General features: G+C 40.0%; 1 protein-coding gene across 1 annotated transcript; it reads left to right on the plus strand.

The window, feature by feature from the left end:
- Nucleotides 1-799: 799 nt before the first annotated feature.
- Nucleotides 800-15,825, plus strand: LOC139711155 (uncharacterized). The gene is made up of 17 exons (XM_071623073.1): nucleotides 800-848; nucleotides 1,474-1,570; nucleotides 2,174-2,315; nucleotides 2,898-3,009; nucleotides 3,631-3,719; nucleotides 4,314-4,493; nucleotides 5,299-5,375; nucleotides 6,013-6,142; nucleotides 6,743-6,793; nucleotides 7,621-7,780; nucleotides 8,306-8,482; nucleotides 9,180-9,259; nucleotides 10,573-10,795; nucleotides 11,295-11,391; nucleotides 12,141-12,324; nucleotides 13,311-13,389; nucleotides 14,300-15,825. Exons 1-17 carry the CDS (start codon nucleotides 800-802, stop codon nucleotides 15,823-15,825), a joined length of 3,453 nt encoding a protein of 1,150 aa, XP_071479174.1.
- The last annotated feature ends 2,531 nt before the right edge of the window (nucleotides 15,826-18,356 follow it).

Raw genomic sequence — 18,356 nt, forward strand, 5'->3', positions numbered from 1 at the left:
TGGAACAGTATTATTTATTTGAAGCATGCAGTAGGTCATACCAAAATCCGGATAAGAGGGAGTCAGAGGTGCAGACTGTCTGCATACATCAGTCGTTCGATGGAATTTTCTTAAGGTAAACAAGATGAGCTTTTTCGAAGAGTTGTTTAGATCAGTCCCATTCACTTGAATCTGTGTAATGCAAGTAATTGGGTTGGTTCTTGCTGCAATCCCAATGTGAGGTTATCATGTAGGCCCTACTAGATCTAAATATTCATGATATGAGATCCAGGCGGCTCGTAGTTCTACTGGAATTACACTTGTGTACAGTGACAGGGCTGTGTATAGTTAAATATCAGTGAATATGACTGGATGTTGATGATTATTGTAACTGTTACTCGTAAAGTTGTAAACTTGGCGAACTTTTATTTATTTATTTAAAAGTTTATTTAAATTTTATCTATTCATTTTTTTTTTTGGGGGGGGGGGGGAGGGGGCTTGGACTTGGCCTTGGGTATTATTATTACTTTCTTCTTCTTTTTTTTCAAAATCAGTTGCTAAGAAATTATGCCTTTGTACTCATTTCATTTATCCTTCGGGCTCGGCTCAGTAGTTTAAAAGCCTTGCTTGCAAGTTCAAATCTGAGAGATCACTGTGCATTTTGAAGGATTCCCAGCATACAGAATGTTCTTTCTTTTTAGACATCTAACAGTTGTTACAGTTGTAAATATGCTTGTAATACAATATCACAACTGCCAACAGGTGATACTACTGCAGATGGACTGTCCTGGTAGCCCCTGACAGAGAAAACAAAGTCAAGATGGGGACAAACGAGGAATTCACATCGGGGGAGAAAGAGGAGTACACAAGTAAGTAACTGTATTAAATTTTTCCTGCCTCCAAAATGTTGTTTGCTTCATATTGGTAATTCAGATCAGATCAAAAAGTTTGTCTAATTGGCTTTATGTTTTATACCACCTAGTAATGCTTCAATCCGACAGTGGCATGTACAATGTTTTTTGATTAAATGCTATTCCCAAACCAGAATGTGAGACTGGGTTGTCATTTTGCTTCACAGAGAAATGAGACAAAGGGAAAGTAAAAGAAGGACAAAAATTTGCAGCTATGACACTGAATTGTACTCCTTGTGTTTTCATCAAATGAGAAATAATGCTGTCATGAATTTACATTCACCAGAGGAGACTCTTGTATCCACTTATATTCACTTCACTTTCAATCAAGGAACTCATTTAAATAATTTGTCAAAGTGTCAGTTTGACTAAGCATCTCAAAGCTGAAACAAAAATACTAGGGGTCTGTGGCTAATCAGGGTATCTCCCACAGGTGTCTCGGGTATAATCATATCATTCTCTCCTTTACCTCTTTTTACAAGTACTTCATGAGCATTACCTGGGAATTTTGATGCCTGTCGTGTTTTTTTTTCCAGCCATATATGTCGTGTTCTTATTGTCGCTGGGTTTCCATCCTTTGCAGCCATATTTGAGAGTTACATCAGGGAGCAGCATCGAGCCGATCTAGAAGGCATTCTCCTGAAGGAGGATGACTGTGAGCATTACAGTGTGGAGATAGAGTGAGTACATCATGACGGAGCTTCATTAGGATGGTTGAAATACTAGACTGAAAATTCACATGATACCACATCCAAGTGAGACACTTGCATATAATTATAGTTGTGATGTTTCAAGTTCAGACATCTTTCTCAGACATGGATGGACAGACAATAATGAGCCACCATCTTATCCAATTCAGTGGTTCACTGTATCCTGTCATTTTACTGTGATTTTCCGTGATTACCAACCTCACCTTGCAAAAAAAAACAAAAACACCCCTTGGTAGGAGATTGACAGTTCCTAATGAAAACTTGCTCTCTTACAGTGCATGGCAAGCTAGGACATATTGATGATACACACATCACAATTAACCCGTTGAGGACGAGTCCCAAGTATACTCTGGCAAGCGTCTATAGGAAATGCGTGTTGTAGCAAAATCAAACCGTCCTCAATGGGTTAACATTAAAGTTGCATAGACTGAGCAATGTAATGAAGAAATCACAGTTCACCGTGCATCACAGACGTTGTACTGCATTGATGCTCTTCTGTTTGTCAAATGCAAACAATATTAATCGTATGTGGCGGCTGGCCTATCTTTTTTTCTTTTTTCTTTTTTGGTATAGTGCAATGACCTTGTTTGAGACCAACATGGAAGTGAGTGATCACATCCTGAGCAGTCCCCTGATGACACTGCCCCTTCTGGACGTTGCCCTGTCCAGAGTAGCCATGGAGGTGTACAGAAATCACCCAGACAAGCATAACATGGTAGGAGTCTGTGCATTTGGTTGTCTGTGTCTAGATGTTGACTTTAGGTTGCATAATCTTGATTTATGCTGACAAATAAAAGAAAATAAGAAAGAACAGAAAGCATGACAGAAGCACTTGAAGGTGGTGAACCTTCCTTCCTGCTGGCACAAAGGGATTATTGTAACTTCAAGTTGTGGTTACTCTTTAATATATTTGAGAAGGATTGAAAACTAAAGAAAAGATTCATGATATATCAGATACCATGTAGTAGCTTTTATTCAAGACTGTGTGATGATTTGCAAACAGGCTATAACTGCTTTAGGATTACATCCAACTTCCTGCTAGCATATTAAATGGGAGTAAATCATTGATTTTAAAAGTCTAAAGTCATTACAAAATCATAATCCATCAATATCTCTGCTTTTCCTGTAACTGCAATGAATAGAAAGCTTAAAAGGAGTTTTATTCTGTTACTTTGTTTCATTCATTTTTATTTAGCTCTGATGAAGCACTGTTTTGCCTCTTTATTGAGAGGTATTTTTGTAAAATAGTGTGTATGATGTATTTGATTATGCTTCTTACTGGGTCTGTGGATTACAGAGCATGAAGACAAACGTCCATGGCAGACTCATCGGCCTACCAGCCTGCCCGGAGCTGGTGCGTGAGCAGCTTCCTCGGAACACAGACATCGGACGCTTCCTGTCTGTGTCAGGTGAGCATGATGTTCGTCTATCATCCCTTTTCATTTATCACTTTTTGTCTCTTTTTGGTCCACTAGTGTATAGAGTACTAGTAAAGGAAGGACATTTGTTCTGTAAGTTTTTAGTAGCGTGATCAATTTGAGGTCGTTACCCATTTCATTTTGGCCCAGATTTGATGAGAGTCAAAAGTCAGCACCCCATTCTTGATTTCACAACTTTTGTGACATATGTAGAAAATATGTGACACAATTTGCTCAAAATCGGTTGGCCTAGAAGTTGTGGCAGAGCAATGACTCGCCTTGTTATGAAATTACCCCCTCCCCCAATCTCAATGAACATTGATCATGCCTACCTCAACGATGAACTTTGAGAGAAAGCTTGATATGTTGGTTTAGAAGTCCACTGGTTCAAAGGTCACAAAGGTTAATTTGCAGCATTTTTGCAGAACTTTATTTGCTGAGGAGAGAAACTGAAATACTAAGTGATAAAAAAAGAAGTCAAAAAGAGAGGACTTAAATGAAGAGAGAGAGAGAGAGAGAGAGAGAGAGAGAGAAATATAGGAGACTGTACAATGCCAACATGTTGATGTCAAATTTTAAAGCTTTTGATGTGATTGATTTTCCTCTGACCAGGAACAGTGATAAGGACCACCCTGGTGAAGATGCTCGAGTTTGAGAAAGACTTCATGTGCTCCAGGTGCAAGCATGTCTTCTCCCAGCAGGTAAGATTGCAGTTCAAGTCTTCGTCCTCCCACATGACTGAGATGTTTGGCTTCTTTTTCATGAAAGGGAAACTGCAGTCTGTGTTTATGTTAACTTTAAGAATATCAAAGACTAACAAATGAAACGTAGCACCTCTTTAAAAAAACTTAAATGAAATGATAACAAAGTTCTTGAAATTTTGTAAGTTTGACCCATTCTTTTTTTTCAAAGACTATACTTGCATGCAGGGCTATTTCCTGATGCCCTGTAAGATGCTTTGATATTAGACTTTTAAAGAGTTATTAAAAGGGATTTTTTTTTTTTAATTCAGATTTTGCCTAGATTTTCACTCAGCTGTCATTTTTAGTTTACTGTTTTTATATGAGGTGACATTTATTATTGGTACTTTGTTGGTTTTGTTTACAATATTTTTCTTAATCCATCCTTGCCCTATATGTACTACTGATCTTGAGTAGAAGTGTCACAGAAGTTTTCATTCTCATGATTCAGTGTTCAACTGTCAGAATGAGTGCCTTATTTATTTAATGATTAACTGTAACATAGCCAATTGAATCACCCTCACATACCTTTTGATTTCTGGCTTTTGCTGACAGGCCAGTGTTGAGAAGTACTACAGCGAGTGCAAACCCGAGCGCTGTCCCAATCCCGAGGGCTGTGGCTCAACAAAGTTTGCCTGCCTTTCTGGCGTGGATGCCAGTGGGGCCCCCTCTAGCTGCAGGGACTACCAGGAGATCAAAATCCAGGAACAGGTTCACAAACTCACCATGGGAACCGTATCCTTGATTTAAAAACAAAAAAAAAGAGTTGTTACCTGTGTTTGTGAGGATAAGTACACCCTGTATCTTCAAATTTGTGATCGAGAACCACATTCATGGAATGAAGAGGAAGTATTCTCACTTTTCAGTAGAAAAGGTTATGGTGTCTACTTGGGGATAGTACACAAAGCAGTTGTGTTACAGAAGACAATATTTTGGGAAGTTGCCAATTTCATGGATGACCAATTGTCAACTCGTGGACTTTGTAAAATATGCCCTGTTTAACAGTAAACTGTGAGCCATGTTTGAATGTATCCATATTTTACTTGCAGAGGTGAAGCAGCAATAATACAAAATGAAAGCAAGTTTTTGAGATGAGATGGCAGCTGTTCTGCTGTTTCCATGAGATGTCAGTTGGCTGTATTATATACTGTATTACACATCATCTGTTGCTTGACGAGCTGTTGTGGCTCACTGGTTAAGACCACAGACCATCAATCTTGAGGTCCCTGGTTCACGTCCCCTTGCAACAACATGCTGTGCCCCTAGGTAAGGCTCTTTGTCTTCATTGCCTAGTCCTTTGGGAGGACGAGGAGGAATTACCTTGCTCACAAGCATGTGTTACTTCCTTTATAGTGGCCTCATGAAACAACTCGTTCAAAATTGACTGAAATTGAATTGAGTGTGTGATATTACAAAACAGAACAAAAGAAGAGCAACAAATCCTGGCTGGATATCAACAAAGATAGGACCCATGATGTTTATCTCTGGTTGCGATATAGTTTGACTACCTTTATCCTTGACCCTGGCCTTTGACCTGTAGATCCCAAGGTCAATGTGGGTCATTCTGGAGGATGACCTGGTGGATTCCTGTAAAGCTGGTGATGACATCACTGTGACGTGAGTTTGGGCACATAATCATTTCTCCTCCTATTTGTTTCAATTTATCTGTGCCTTTTGGTGTTGAAAGAAGTCAAGGGAAGAATACTGTTGTGTGTCAGTGTGTGTAGGGCGGTGTCTGAGTATAATTATGTTCAATGTATACGCATTCATATTTGCTTGTTCATTATCTGCTGTGTGTGGCAGCAATAGATGTTGGAAATGTTGACAACAGTTTTCTTTTTTAACAAAGTTATCTAAAAATATGCCTTGTCATGATTACATTTATTAATCTTTCTAAAAGTTATATTTGTCTAGTCCAGAAATTACTGGAAGGATTGTCTTATGAAAAAAAAAAGCAAGATAGCTATTCCCAATTCAACTCTAGCAGGTGCACTTCCAAAACTTGTCCTTACATTGGATTCTGTACAGAGCTAGTGGGCAAAGTTGCAGACACCACAGACCTAGCTTGTCCTAAAATTTGAATTCTTTAATATCATTAATGAAAAACTGATCTGAAATTGAAATGAAACTACAGCCATAGGTGCTTGTTAGGAAAGTATGCTGTCTTCACTTAGCGAACACTCTGCACCTGACTTTACAAACCAAGATTTGGTCCGTCCCTCGCTACATTCCCCTTTCTTTCCTCGCACCTCAGGGGGACGGTGATGCGACGCTGGCAGTCGGTCTACGTGGACTCCAAGTGTGAGATTGACATGGCGCTGCGAGCCAATCACATCCAGGTCAAGAATGAACAGAGGGGGGTCCTGACCATCACCGAGGAAATGGTCAGCAAGTCCTTTTGACCCATCAACTTCAGCTTAAATTCAAATTGAGCTATTGACCTGTTGAAGGCCAGTCCCAAGTATACTCGGGCAGGTGTTTATGAAAAATGTGTGTTTTAGCAAAACCAGTTAATGCTCATCAGGCTAACGCTCCAAGTGCGATGATTTGTTTGTTTATTTGTTTGTTTTGATTTATTGCTGTTAATTTCAGTTTGTTAGTTTTGAATCCAATTCCTGTGGCCATTTGAAAGCATTATTGGTGTTTGGCAGAAAATCTTCTAGATCTACATGTGTATACCTGTATCATCACCAGGCCAGTATACCGATCTAGTTAAATGCATGGATATGTATTTCTTTGGGATAATGTGATGAGCCATGCAACTTCCTTCCTCCTATTGAATGCACTGCTTTGCAATAAATGAGATTTTTGTTGCATAATCCACTTTGCTACCCAGCTTCCACGCATTAGTTAGTGTTGCTGTTGAGCAAGTCGTGGTCAAACATTTTGCTTCTCAAAGACAATTGATGTTTTGGAGGTATGCCTGCAATTTAAGCAATGGCAGTTATCTCATTTGTAATACCTGCTACTTTCCATCTTTATAGAGACAAGAATTTGAAGCATTCTGGGACAAGCATCGTTTCAAGCCACTGACAGTGAGTGAACTTCATCTACCTTATATAGTATAATAATGGCATTGATCTTCCGCTCTATCATCTACCCAAAAAGCCCGGCCTAGTCAGGGTTAAGAGAGTGTCTGTTACGACACAGAATGTTGTTAGTCCACTCTGTGTATGAATGTTTCCAATGAGTCAAACACCTGTATGACAGTGGTCAGGTTTGTCTTGGGTGCTTGTACAGGGTGAGGTAGGCTTATTTGTATTATTCGTATTCAGTTTGTGTGATTGGGTTTTGCAATTACGCTAGAGTATGACGGCATATCCACTATATTGTACGTGTACAATTTACCCAGTGTTATCATGTTTGGGATGAATTCACTCTAGACGCATTGCTTCTTTATCATTCCTCCCCATTTCCAGCATTTTCACAAATTCATGATTTTTCAAATTCATGAAATTCTTCTGTCGAGATGTTGCAATTCAGTTGCAATTCATGATTTTGTTTTAACCTTCCCTTTATTTGCATACCTATAAATTTTGTTTGATGTACTTTCTAATGATAATATGTATACTTATTTTATGTAGAAATTCATATTTATATGATTCTGTTGGCGATGAAAAATGAATGAATGAATGAAGGATGAATGAAAGAATGAATGAATGAATGAATGAATGAATGAATGAATGAATGAATGATGAATGAATGATGAATGAATGAATGAATGAATGAATGAATGAATGAATGAATGAATGAATGAATGATGAATAAATGAATGAATGAAAGAAAGAAACAAGCCTAGACGGTACTATGAAACTGTTAAAGATTAGCAATTGAGAGTCCGCTACCGCCTTTTCCTCACCAGGGTCGTAACACCATCCTAGCCAGCCTGTGCCCACAGGTGTATGGACTCTACGTGGTCAAGTTGGCAGTTGCTATGGTGTTGGCAGGGGGCGTGGCCAGGGAGGACCAATCAGGGACCAGGACCAGGGGGGAGTCCCACCTGCTGTTGGTGGGAGACCCAGGTGAGACGACATCATTACTTCCGCCAAAGAGGTTATCGTTACGCTGGCGTTGGTTTGCTTGTCTGTTTGTTTTTCTGTCTGTTTGCAAAATAACTGAAAAATTTGAATGGATTTTGATGAAATTCATGAAAAAAAGTTAGTAATTGAAAAACAAACAAACTTATTGTTAGAGAATCTGGCTGTGCTTTTCTCCTTTTTTTTTTTTTTTTTTTTGCTGAGAACATTGATTATGTTATGCAAATGGACTTGGTTTGGGTTGGACCATGATTACTGGAACATTTTAAAACCTTGTAAGCACAAAAGATCTGATCTGTTTGATAATAAGTGTGTGGGACTTTTGCCATTACTTTTGGTTGGCAGAAAATGACATTTCTGTGATGTAGTTACCGCAGTTTTGGTTGTAAAGCAATTCTCTTGTCTATGCTGTGCCAACAGATAGATTTTATAAACTTGTTTACCGTGTTATAGTTGAGAAAAGCAAGGTTTTATATTTACATGCTTTATTGAAAAAAAAATCAATTATAGGCACAGGGAAGTCCCAATTTCTGAAGTATGCAGCCAAGGTGGTCCCCCGGTCAGTCTTGACCACAGGCATAGGGTCAACCAGCGCTGGCTTGACGGTCACTGCTGTCAGAGACTCTGGAGAGTGGACGTTGGAGGCAGGAGCCTTGGTGCTGGCCGATGGTGGACTGTGCTGCATCGGTCAGTGAGGAAGTGACCATTTTACCCTATATTGGTCTGGGTGACGGGGGGGGGGGGGGGGGGGGGAGGCCATGGGGGTAGAGTTGCTGTAATTATTTTACCATGCTTCAACCAAAGATTACATTATGTGTACACAGTCTATGGTTAAAATGTCAGCTCAGCAACTACAGGTACCTTTGCTTTGTGCATTGGAGCATGCATTGAAGTTATTCGTGTACGGGTCCCAAGTTTAGCTCAGGCGACCATTGTTGTGTAGCAGCAAAAAAAAATGAACATATTTGAAATGTCCATTTCTCTTTTGTGATGGCATAAAGCATGTTATTCTTTCCATTAGTATAAAAGAGTAATACATATGACACAATAGTAAGTGACAGTGAGATATTTTATCAAATGTCATTTATAAAGCAAAATATGTCACCACATGGGTTATCACTTTAAGCCACAATGAGCACAATATCACTTGAAACCACCACATGTTGTGATCAAGGGCTAAAGCCTTTACTAATTATGTGCAGCCAATTCCCACTGAAATGAAAACCATTTTGCTGTGAAATAAGAAGTAGAATGTTTGATGTGAAATTAATCAGCTGCCCTTTTAATAAATTGTCATTCTCATATTTCAGCTGTGCAGTCATGCAGCTGCACAAACAGTCGTGATTTATTTTGTCAAATATCTTTTCTTTTTCCTTCCATGCAGATGAGTTTAACAGTATAAGAGAGCATGACAGAGGAAGTATACATGAAGCCATGGAGCAGCAGACAATCAGTGTTGCCAAGGTAACAGCCCATCCCACCCTTTCGGATCCTCCTCCGTAATAGAATCATTGCCAACCTTCAGAGTCACTCTTTGAAGTTCGACAACACTGTTGTCAATACTGAGCTGTATTGTGGAGGTAAAGTGCTGTGTAGATGATATGCACTTTAAAGGACAAGTTCACCTTCATAAACATAAGGATTGAGAAAATGCAACAATATTAGTAGAATACATCAGTGAAAGTTTCAGGAAAATTGGACAATCGATGCAAAAGTTATGAATTCTTTAAATTTTTGTGTTGGAACCGCTGGATGAGGAGACTACTACAGCTTGTGAGTCATATGCGTACAACAGTATGAAGAAAATATAAAAGAAAATTCAACATATTTTCACTTTTTTCGCATAATAAAAGAGCAATTGACTTGCCTCTTTCTAAAGGCAGGGGGAATAATATTACCCATAACATTTATCGGTAACGAGTCAGGGGAATGTGTACTTTTTTCAAAAGATGGAATTTTGTGAAATTCTCTTTATATTTTCCTTATATTGTTGTACGCATGTGACATCTAAGTTATTCATACACTGCAGTAGTCTTCTCATCCAGCGGGTACTGCAAAAAAAACTTCAAAAATGCATAACTTTTGAACGGATTGTCTGATTTTCCTCAAACTTTCAATGATGTGTTCTACTAATATTGCTACATTCTCTCAATCCTTATGTTTATGAAGGTGAACTTGTCCTTTAATGACATTGATGCAACAATGAAAGGTCATGGGTCCACCACTCACTGTGAGGAAACCACTTCATTATTACCCTGTAAAACCAGAAACACTTGCAGCATGAAACTTTCGTGAATTGTTGACGATGAAAAAAATTACCAGTATACTACATGTGCTAGTCATAAAGGGATTTGTTGAACGCACACTGCTGGTCGATATAAAACACATAATAAAATGAATGCGAACTACCAGTACGAATTCTTGTATGGTGCACTGCATTGCACTGGTACTGGCATTCAATGCGTTGTGTAGACTAAAACTTTTGTGTGCATTTTACCTTTGCAAATTTGGCTCCTGTCCTCGCAAATTCACAAAGGTTTTATGCATACGAAAATTCCTTGTATTCTAACTCGGTGAAAAGATGATGAATTTGACTACACGTATTTGCAAACCTGGCATATTAAGGTGAATGTTAATGTTAATAAATTTTTCTGTGTTCTCACCCCTTCACCCCCTCAATCCCTCCCTCCGACCCTTTCACCTCCTTCCCCTCTCATGATCACCTCCTCACTCCTCTCAACCATCCACCTCCTCCAACTTGGCCCTCCATGCTAAAGGCTGGTCTCGTGTGCAAGCTCAACACCCGCACCACCATCCTGGCCGCCACCAATCCCAAGGGCAAGTACGACCCCGACCAGTCCATCAGCGTCAACATCGCCCTTGCCAGTCCGCTCCTGAGCCGCTTCGACATCGTCTTGGTGCTGCTGGATTCGCAGAATGAGGAGTGGGACCGCGTCGTGTCTTCCTACATCTTGGAAGGGTGCGCCCCAGGACCACAGGGTACAAAGCTGTACTTCTCTTCATCTCACTCTGTTGTTGTTGTTGGTGGTGGTGGTTTTTTTTGTGTGTGTGGGTGTGGTTTCCTTTGTTTTATATGTTATTTTGTTCTGTAGAAGGGGTGTAAGAGGTTTCATATGGGGTTGGGATTTGGAAAGAAATGTTAACTAAAGAGGCTGTAGAATGTAGCACTGAAAGCTAGAAAGATGTAATGATGCAATCTGCAATAATTGACAATTGGAGAGTACACCAGTGGCAAAGCATGCCAGACTGACACATTGTATTTGATGACACCATAATACCAGAGAGCTGTCAAGAGCAACAAAGACTGTATGTGCCCCTCAGAATGCTAATCTTTTGAATGTTGAAATGTCTCAAATGTGTGCGTCTCATCTTCACTGCATCAGGAGAAAAACCACAACAATAGCAAGAATCATATGTATCAGAAAGTTTAGCAACTAATGTCTTTTTTGGCATGGCTTTCTCCCCTCCACCACATCAGGAGCCCCGCCCGATGAGCTGTGGAGCATCGAGAAGATGCAGACTTACCTGAGCATCATCAAGACCATAGACCCCGTCATGACCCCCCAGGCCAACATGTAAGTGAAATACTGGTTCTTATGGTATAGTTTTGTTGCTCAGATTCTCTGTGCGTGCGCACTTTGAAAAAGCATCTTCACACGTCACCATGTTTGCTGCAAGACATGACACAACAGCTGTTGAATTATCAACCCGTTGATGATGGTTTGATTTTGCTACAAAGTGCATTTCTCATAGACACCTGCCCGAGTATATTCGGGACTCGTGCTCAATGGGTTAGATAAGCCCCCTCCCCCCCCCCCCCCCATCCCCTGTCTGTCTAAGACCTGTCTGCTCTTTATCTATTACATTTTGTTATTACATTACAGCCATATATCTACTGTCACAGGAGAGCAAGGGTTAACTTGTAGATGCCATCCCCATACTTGGACTCCAATATGTTTTGTTGCATTCCATTTTGATGTCTGATGGTAATAATAATGATAATATTCTACTTTTATTTAGCACATACTAATCTGAAAGACACTCTATGCACCTTACAATGTTTCCTAGACAGAAGAAGGAGAAGAAAAATAAAAGATTTTTCCAAATTGCAAATTTGCAAAATGATTTGTGTAGACACCCTCATGTTTTAGATGCATGACTACTTACATGAAGCTAAAAACGGATTCATGTTTGAAAATCTATGGATTATGAATGCCAATGTTAATTGTATTTGTATTGCATCTTGCAATAATTCAAATTCAATTCAAATACCATAGTGCTATGACATTCACATCCCATAATCCTCTTCTGATGCGTCCAACAGGGTGCTGAGTCGGTACTACCAGGCCCAGCGGCGGGCGGACCTGAGGAACGCGGCCCGGACCACGATCCGCCTGCTGGAGAGTTTGGTCCGCCTGGCCCAGGCCCACGCCCGCCTCATGTGCCAGTCGGAGGTCAGAGTTCAGGATGCCGTGGTAGCGGTCAGTGTCGTGGAGTCGTCCATGCAGGTGAGTTGCTAGGAGACAGAAAGATAGAAGAATTATCTCGTCTGCCAGCCTTTTCCTCTTGCTCTTGATTACACTATCAACCTGTTGAGGATGAGTGGCGAGTGTACTCGGGCAGGTGTCTATGGGAAATGCGTGTTGTAGCAAAATCAGTCCGTCCTCAACGGGTTAAATAAAGACTTCATCCTGATATTATGTTGCTTTTTATGAATAGAGAAAAATCATACAATAAGATCTGTGAAATTTGGGGGAAAAAAATCAGAAACACAAAGAAAGTGAAATTTTACACAAAGTATCACTATTATGACATCTTTTCAAAAGAGGAATCTGCCCAACAATGTTGAGAATGTTAATGTTTATCGTTGTTATTATGATTGCTGTCATCATAATCACCATCATTTTCAGCATTGTAATTGTCACCGTCATCATCACCATCATCAAGCAAATCTTCAGATAATCCCATTCAACTGGCCCATCTGTTGTATAGCACCCAGCATTGCCATGAATCAATCTTACTATAGGGTCAAGAGGAACGTAATATTTGGTGAAACAGTTTCTCTGAGGGTGCATGCATTTGGGTGCTTGAACCTGAAATCTTGATTATTTCAATCCAGCATATTAGTAGGAGAACTATCACATTTTTTGCAGTGTATATAAAAAATAAAAAAAAAAACACAGAGTAAAGGGTAGCTTCATGTTTCATGTCAGGACAGCCTTTTGAGGTTCTGTGGAATGGTCAGTATGCAATTATCTAGATTTATATGAGAAAAAGAAAATAATCTTTGTATACCAATCTCTAAGATATTTACCAAAGACTTTACTGATGCCTGTTTGTAGTACCTATAAATGTAGTCTCCAGATGAAAATGTAGATAAATCTAGAAACTTTCCATTGCATTGATATATTTCAAATTCGATATCCTTCTAATGCTCCTCTGAATTGTCTGTGATAACGATGCATCCTGGCCGTGGCCTTTGACCCATTTGTAGGGGGCAGCTCTGCTTGGAGGGGTCAACGCACTTCACACCTCCTTCCCTGAGGATCCAGAGGATGAGTACAAAAAGCAAGGTGAGTGGGAAAGGAAGTGAAACCTTTGACCAGTAGATCAAAGAGATTAGCTGTGTTCTTGTGTGTTGTCAGTGGTTACAAGGTTCGGCAGTTGACACAATGGTACTGACATTTCAGTGGCGGATCCAGAGGGGGGCGCAACCGGCGCACGCCCCCCCCCCCCCTTTATTTTTCGTTAAAAACAAAAGAAATAAAAAGAAAAACAATGAAATGAAACCCGGAAGTGGCACCAGAAATATTAGTCACGCCCCCCCTGTACAGAATTCCTGGATCCGCCCCTGCATTTGTGTGTTTTTTTCTACATAGCTATTGAATACAAGTGTGGAAAAGGAGGTGGTGTGGCAATGTTTTACATATTATCTATCTTTTGGTTTATCATTGTCATGTCTACACATTAAGAGGAAAGTTATTCACAAATGAAAATATTGTGGAGAAATGTAAAATGCTTTCGGATGCATTAACAATTAAAGCATTATTGTGTTGGAAGTGCTGTCATATCAAAGTTATACTGGCTACCAGGACCAATCAAGAAGAATTGAATAGGACATTACAACCTACATTGTCCACACACACATCAATATTCTAACAAATTTCAATATCTTTTTTGTTCATGTTTAGAGGTTGGATTCATTGGTGACAAATGTGGCATATGCTATTTTGAACAAGTCTGATTGTGTGTAGGGCTGGAAGATACAGTGCATTTCTGTTTACAACAAAGTAAGGTCCCAAAATTATCATCTATAGATCTTTATTCACTGTTTGTTTGGCTGTGACAAAATTTTTATACAATGAAAGAAAGTTGCCGCTCCAAAGGACTTTGTCATTCTAGAAGTCGCCTGTAGTAAGGACAAAAAGAAGAGTACACACACAAACAAACAGCTTTGGTATTCATCTCTTCATCTTTCTCCAGCATCCCTCATCCTGAGTCATCTCGGGCTGGAGCATCTTCTCCTGGAGGAGCAGGATCACCTGGATCACCTTGCCAAGGAGCGGCAGTCCTCTGAAGAGGAGGAGGAGAGGAGGAGGAGGGGCGAGGATCCTGCCGACCAGACGATGGACCCTTTCGACGGCACGCAGGGACCCGCAAACGACGGACCGCGGGCAGTCAATCCCAGGAGTTCCCCAGATGATGATGGATGTTTGATGGTGGTGCCGGATTCACAAGTCAGCCTAGAGGAATGCGGAGACCACGCCCCAGAGGAGCACTTGGGGAAGTCTGATCAGGTCGCAGTGAATGAAGAAATGGTTGAAAGAGAAGACTCTGAGCATGATTTGGGAGGGGCGGAGGATGAGACAGGGTTTGGAGATGGATTGCGGGATGACAGCAACTATCCCAAGCAGCACAGAACAGTCAATAATACTCTTGCACCAGTGGTAGGAAATCATTGTAAAACCAATAAGCAGCAAACATCCATTAATGCAGCAAATAGGAATGCTGTACAAACTGATCATGAAGATGACGATGGTGTTGTTGTCATGGCAACCGTATCCAGTCAGGGAAGCGCCGTTGGTAGTAGGAATCGTACAGCACACAAACCGAACCCACAGGTTGTTAAAGGTGCAGCACAGGCTGAGACGAAAAACTCAGGAACTGGAGGGAAATCTAATGCAGTGAAGAAGGTAAATGGCAAGATGGTATCTCGTATGCCAAATGGAGATGATGGACAAAACTGTATTAAACTAGGCAAAGATAAACTTTTAGAAAGTAGGAACTTGGAAGGTAAAATCGATGTTTCTCAGCAGCAGGAGAACCCAGAAGAAAATGGGAGAAGTTCATCACTGCTGGAGAACTTTCGCAAGCAGTGTGGCCAGTTTGGTTGGAAGCGCCAGGCAGGTGGAAGAAAGCTACCCTCGAAATCCTCAGCAAGTGACTCAGATGGTGCCGAAAATGCACCTCTTCTGGGAGGAGCAAATCGAGTGCCTGAAGAGCCGCGAACGTCGGATGCAGAGGGCAAGAGTGGACGTAAGCGAACCCTGGAAAAGCCAGGTCAGGACACCAGTTCCAGGAAGAAGCAGAAAGTGACATCATCATCCAAAGACAAAGAGGAGGTCACGCCTCGGAGATCGTCATCAACATCATCATCGTCATCATCGTCATCATTGTCATCTTTGTCAGCATCCTCATCATCACTATCCGGTGGCAGGAGACCCGCCCTGTCAACACTAAAGAAACTCCAAGGTTTCACATTTTCTCCGCCCCCTCCAAAAGAGAACGGTGGCCCGCCCCTTACAAATGGGACAGGAAACAAAGCCAACACCTCCCCTGCTGTGTCCCATGCGAAGCATGTGACATCAAAAGCAAAAGAAATGCCTGTGAGTGAAGCAAAAACAGCCAAAACAGTTCCTAAAGCTGTCACAGACAATTTTGATGGCTCCATCTTTACCACGGGTGATGACCTAGATGAGCTAGACTTTGATCTTGATGGATCACTGTGAGACAGAAACCGAAAGATATGTTTGAGAAAGAAAAATACATTTTGTATCATCAAAGAAAGCTTGAACCCTTTCTGTGGCAGGGACTTTGGACATTGTGTACAATGCTACTGGGGGTTTATGTGCCAATCAGCACTCAAAGCACACAAAATGGTTAAAGGGTTTCAACCCCTTTGTTGTGAGTAAGTACACTGTGGTCTCACATCCCATACAATTTTATCACAGGTGACAGTACAGTGGAAACTCGTTATAACAAGGTCATTGGGACTGGGACATTTTGTTTGTTATATCAGATATTTTGTTATATTAGATATTTTGTTATATCAGTAGCTAATAAACATTACAAAACAAAGCAGATTGATGTCATTGGGACTGTGAAAAACAGTTTGTTGCATAAGTATCAGGTATTTCGTTAGATTAGATCTCCCTTTAACAAGTTTCCTCTGTATTAAACAAGATGGCGCTTGTCCAATCTTCAGTTAAACTGACTTTAAAGGGGCATTCCAGACAATATATAGAACTTTACATCATGTAGAACATAAATCAATAGTGCCATTTACAGAGTTGTGAAACGTATTGGAGTCTTTGCGCAGATAAACCAATGCTCTGAAAAACCAAAACATAACACATGTACACTGGACATGCATGATGACGTACGAGATTCATACATTCTAGTAATGTCGCAGAGTAATCTTATTACCATACCACTTGCTTAACAATTTATGCATGCTTTCTCCTTTTTATTTGTTCTGCTTCTTTTAGCACCCAGTCATGCATTCGTATGTGAAGTTGCTATCTCATCATCTGTGTTCACTGTGATTTCTTTAATGAATTTTGAGAGCATTTTTTCTTATCCACCATCCCAATCAGTATGAATTTTGAAAATTTGTACCCATTAGAACCAATTGATAGCTGTTCAAATGCAAAAGTGTAACAATCATCTGGAGGTCTCCTTTAAGTTGATTGAGTGCATTTTCTGAAGTACAGAAAACTAAAGGACAGAAGGACAGTGTTCATGAAGCTCACTGTTAATGCAGGAGGTTTTTTTTTTTTTGTATTTTTTTAATGTATCAGAAATGCAGTACATTTAGAAGTGGTATGGCTATACTTTACTATGAGACCTTTACAATTTGAAAATGTACAGGCAAACTGACTGTTATGACGAAGTTGCTGGTTTTGCCAATTTTGCCTTTTTATGACCAATGCCTTGTAAATGTGCAAAAAAAAAAAAAAATGAAAGACCAGCTAAATACAGAAATGGAAAATTGGGATTACACATGTACTGATTTCACCTCATCAAAAGTGGTACTGTGTAAACAAGTTAATTATAATTAGCTTTCCCAGTAACCATAGTGAAATGTCATACTCAGTATTATTAAGCAGGTCATATTTACCGAAATCCTGTTGCAAAAACGACATTTTGTTGGTCCCAACATTACGTATTTGTAGGTTTATTTGTTTGTTTGTTTGTTTGTTTGTTTGTCTGTTTGTATGTCTGTCTGTCTGTTTGTGTTTGATGTGTGTGTGTGTGTGTGTTTTTTACCCCAGAAATGATAAGAAACCTAATATGACTGGTTTATTTTCATGGCCCCAAGGTCATTGTAATACTGGGGTTACACTGTATTAATTAATCGTCATGTCAATCCAGTGTATCTACTGCTCAATTACCTTGTGGTAAAGTCATAGTTTCTGTCAGGTGAATATCGAGTGTCAGTTTTGTCAAATTCAGAAATAATCATGTGTAGTCTACCGGTAAAGGTAAGCTGTTTTGCAGCGTTTCTGCAGTACTTGCAGCGTGTGTAGTGTAAATGTTAGCAACCATTCAGCATACGGAAGTAATACACTGTATTCTTATCAGTGCTTGTGCAATATCAAATCTACTCTAAATTTAGAGTTAGTAAAGTTTTGCATAAAACGTGAATGGAAATAGCTGTCTTCTGTGCTTTCTTGACTACTGTGGGTGCTTGCAAGTGTGGTCTTGCGTGTGTGTGCGTGTGTGTGTGTGTGTGTGTGTGTGTGCGTTAGTAGTGTGTGTTCGTGCTTGTAAATGTTTATGAAGGGGGGGGGGGCTGGGATTTGCATGATTTACAAGTTATATACATATACATGTATATGTTCATAGCCTCTATTCTAATCACCAAAAAAAAAATGTAATGTAGTTTGATTTCAATTGATCTAATTGGATGTCTGTTATTATTTTTAAACCATAGATGGAAACATGCTTCTATAGGCCTACATATCTTGAACTAAAATATTTGTATAATCCCTCTTTGTTGCATCTAGGAGCATAAATACTGCTGTTGTGGGGGCTTCTGATAGAAATAAAAATCGTAATACAATATACATACTGGTATACCGCAGAGATGGAAGGAGCTCTAGTAGAACAAATATACTGTAGTACAGTATAAAATTTGGAAAAGGTCGTTGAAAGGAGAGATAAGAGAATGGATCTGCTTTGAATGTGATGCACAATGATGATAATTATAGCGAGCGTTGAATCTGCGACGCGAACGCAAAGACGACGCCAATACTGC

The sequence above is a fragment of the Diadema antillarum genome, unplaced genomic scaffold (assembly GCF_040938485.1).
Source record: "Diadema antillarum isolate AM-2024a unplaced genomic scaffold, OU_Dant_1.0 seq00001619_RagTag, whole genome shotgun sequence".
NCBI classification, from domain to species: domain Eukaryota; kingdom Metazoa; phylum Echinodermata; class Echinoidea; order Diadematoida; family Diadematidae; genus Diadema; species Diadema antillarum.